Source organism: Cotesia glomerata, unplaced genomic scaffold (genome assembly GCF_020080835.1).
Source record: "Cotesia glomerata isolate CgM1 unplaced genomic scaffold, MPM_Cglom_v2.3 scaffold_524, whole genome shotgun sequence".
NCBI lineage: Eukaryota > Metazoa > Arthropoda > Insecta > Hymenoptera > Braconidae > Cotesia > Cotesia glomerata.
This window is the reverse complement of record NW_025404154.1, coordinates 1-3,965: the sequence shown is the minus strand read 5'-3', so window position 1 is coordinate 3,965 and position 3,965 is coordinate 1. Positions and strand designations below refer to the sequence as shown.

At 35.4% G+C, this 3,965-nt stretch overlaps 1 protein-coding gene across 1 annotated transcript; it reads left to right on the top strand.

Moving 5' to 3' along the window:
- Positions 1-2,080: 2,080 nt before the first annotated feature.
- LOC123274679 lies at positions 2,081-3,238 on the top strand. The gene has a single exon (XM_044742422.1). The coding sequence runs from the start codon at positions 2,081-2,083 to the stop codon at positions 3,236-3,238; it is 1,158 nt and encodes a 385-aa protein (XP_044598357.1).
- The last annotated feature ends 727 nt before the right edge of the window (positions 3,239-3,965 follow it).

The window sequence follows — 3,965 nt, the reverse complement described above, 5'->3', positions numbered from 1 at the left end:
CTTGAAATTTGGTAGGAATATTCTTTTCACCAAGTAGAAGTCAGCTAAGAACGGATTTAACGATATTCCACCCACAAAGGGGGTTGCGGAGGCGTTAACAATCAAAAATTCCCATTTTTAAAATATAGATCCTATCGACTCCAAATTTAGTTAGAATCTTCTGTAAGAGATCTAGAAATAATCTATGAATGAACTTTACGATATTACACCCCACAGAGGGTTGCGGGGGTGGGTATTAACAATGAAAATTTGTAATTTTCAAGCTATAGCTCCTACAGATTCCAAATTTTATAGGAAATTTCTGTACGTGATGTAAAAATAATTTATGAACGAATTTTACGATATTCTACCCCAAAGAAGATTGCGGGGGCGTTAACAATAAAAAATTTCCGTTTTCAAACTATAGCTCCAATAGACTCCAAACTGGGTAGGAATTTTCTGTAAGAGATGTAGGAATAATATAGGAACGAATTTTACGATAGCTCACCCCACAGGGGTTTGTGGGGGTGGGCATTTACAATTAAAATTTTTAATTTCAAAGCTATAGCTCCTATAGACTTCAAATTTGATAGGAGTCTTCTATATGTGATATAGAAATGATCTAAGAACGGATTTTACAACGAATCACCTCCAATAAGGATCGCGGGAGTCGCTGTTGACAGTAAAAAAATTGTCGTTTTACAATAAAAAAATAAAAAAATTGAGTCCATTTCCAAAATATAGCTTCTGAAAACTCTAAATTTGGTAGAAATCTATTATTTCTTCTGTAGAGATCATCTCAAAATGGATTTCAATAAAGTTTACTTCCGATAGGAATTGCGGGGGTGTGTGTTAAAATCTAAAATTTTAATTTCCAAACTGTAACTTCGATAGACTTCAAATTTGGTGGGAGTCTTCATGTATCATGTCAAGTTCAGCTAAGAATGAATTTTATCAAATTCCAATCCCAAAGGGACTGCGGAGGCGTTAACAATGAAAATCTTTCTTTTCAAAACAATAGTTTCTATGGACTCGAAGTTTTGTTGGAATATTTTATTTTTAATGTAAAAATCATCTCGAATAGGATCTTACGAAATTTCTCTCTCACATAAGAGTGCGGGAGTGATAGTTGTCAAAAAATTCATATTCTTCAAATATATTTCCTAGAGATATAAAATTTGATAGAATCTTAAGAGCAACAGGTAATTACAGGGATGGCCTCCAAGGTCAACGGATTAAAATATTTTCCTTTTTTAATCATTACATTTTCTTACCACAATCGTCTCTTTGGCAGCGGTGAAAAAGTCATTGTAAGGTTTTTAAAATTTAACTTCACATGTAGCTATATAGTCAACGGACTAAGTATTTTGCATACATTTTATTTTTGCTGATTACATAACCAATGAATTGTTCTTATTACGGGATCGCGGGAATGTAACAGATTAAAATGAATAAATTTTCTAATTACTTGAGATGTGGAAATGAAATTTGGCTACTCATTTTAAATGATTTCGTAAAATCAAAAATTAAAATCGTAAATCCAAAAATGATTATTTATTTTTGGAGAAAGCCACGGGAATATTATAGTGATTGCACATTGAAAGTTACAATGGATATTCGCTAGAATTATGACATGGATAAAAGGTACAGGCCAATCCGATAGAATTTTGAATCTGTGCAAGTCAGAACAATACTCCAACTGAATTTCAAGTCTAGATCTCAAAATACAATTCTATAAAGTGCCCAGCGGAGCGGGCGGGTAACAGCTAGTATTATTATTATCTATATATATATAAGCGAAATACCACTCACTCACTCATCACGAGATCTCCAAAACTATTCGCCCGATTGACTTGAAATTTAGCATAGTTACTCCATTTGTGATGTAGACGCTCACTAAGAATGGATTTTACGCAATTCCTAGCCAAAATGGATTTTTCGTCTACCATCACGTATGCTACCCCCTCCCCCCTCTCATTCTTCCAATCCCTCCCGCTTCTTCTTCCTCCTTCCCTATATCTCTCTCTCTCAGTCTGGATTTAGAAAACATCACAGCACGCAAACAGCGTTATTGAAACTCACTGATGATATTCGACAGGCAATGGATAACAGCAAACTCACTGTATTAGTATTGTTTGACTTGAGCAAAGCTTTCGACTATGTTGATCCCAAAAATATACTGATTGCGCTATTTGAGCTTGGTTTCTCAATGGAAACAATAAATTGGTTCTTCTCTTACTTTTTGGGTCGATCTCAATCAATATTAAACGATCTTGGGACTCCAATTCAACTACTTAAAACGTCATCTGGTGTTCCGCAGGGATCTGTTCTGGGTCCAATCCTGTTTCTAATAGTCATGAATTCCGTGGCCCAGCGGCTGGTATATTACAAGCATGGTTTGTTTGCTGATGACAAATATATATACTCTCACTTCTTTTTCTATCAGCTACATGATGCTATCTGGAGGGTCAACTCGGATGCACAATCAGTCGCTGACTGGGCAAGAGACCATGGATTGGAAATCAACCTAGCTAAAACAAAGGCTATGATCTTGGGCTCTAATAGTAAGTTGAAAAAGCTTGAGGACTTGGATCTGCCACCAATAGAAGTAAATGGTGTCATGATACCCTACGTTAACTATACCAAGTGCTTAGGTATTCAGCTAAGCAGAAATCTGTCATGGAACTACCACGTCACTCAGATAGTTAGTAAAGTGAACTCAGCTCTGCATTGTCTCAAAGTAAGGAAAAATATCTTTTCAACTCCTATAAGGAAATTACTAGTATCAGCAACCATCTTACCACTCGTTGACTATTGTTCCGTTGTATTTGTCGACTCAACTTCTGATAACAATTTAAAACAACAACGTGCGATTAACTGCTCTATCAGATTTATTTTTAATCTCAAAAAAGATGAGCACATTACACCTTTCAGACGTGAGCTGGGATGGCTGTCTGTAAAGTATCGCCGAATGTACTACATGAGCTGTTATTTTTACAAGTTACTTCAAGTTGAAAAGCCCAAGTACTTACGAGAGCTATTCATTGAAGACATTGATGTTAGACGTTCCAATAGACTAGCAGCTAAAAAACATACTTCCTTCAAGATACCTCATTTTGCTACCACCTATATGGAACACTCATTCTTGATCTCCGTGATTCGTCTGTGGGAAGAACTACCAGAAGAAATCGTAAACTCAAGTAGCAGTGAAGTCTTCAAAAATAAAGTTTTTGACTATTTGCTAAATTTAGACAGTTGATAAATTGAACAATTGATAGATCAAATTTGTTGATTACAGTACTTCTATAGTAATTAAAAAATTTAAATTGAGATATTAGTCGAATCAGTTTAGAAAAGTTTAAAATGGTTAAAAGTTTTTGCAATATTATTCTAAAATTTAGGTTAAGAACTATGTACTTACATTTAATATTATTATTTTTAAAATGTAAATATTTTGTATTTAAATTGCCATTTGGCCTGTGCCTTGGCATAAATAAATTTATCAATCAATCAATCAATCAATCTCTTTTTTTTTTTAGAAAATGTCATTTTGATTCGCCAATCTAAGAAACCATCAAGTGGCACCCATCAATTATAGAACTCACCCCCCCCCCGCAACCACCTACGCTAATCAAACGTTCCCATGGTTACCGATGCTATGGTTACAGTTGCCATGGTTACCGTTGCTATGGTAACCGTTGCCATAGATACTGTTGCCATGGTTACCGTTGCCATGGTAACCGGTGTTATAGTTACCGTCGCTATGGTTCCGTTGCTATGGTTACCGTTGCCATGGTTACCGATGCCATGGTTACCGTTGCTATGGTTACTGTTGCCATCGTTACCGTTATCATGGTTGCCGTTGTCAGGGTTACCGTTGCTATAGTTACCGTTGCTATGGTTAATGTTGCTATAATAACTGTCAAAATAAATAAATTGTAATAACAAATTCGGTTGTCAACTAAATTCAGAGAAATCATTAGAAT

Coding starts and splice junctions, on each gene's coding strand:
- LOC123274679 (XM_044742422.1), top strand. CDS start 2,081: ATGGATAACAGCAAACTCACTGTATTAGTATTGTTTGACTTGAGCAAA.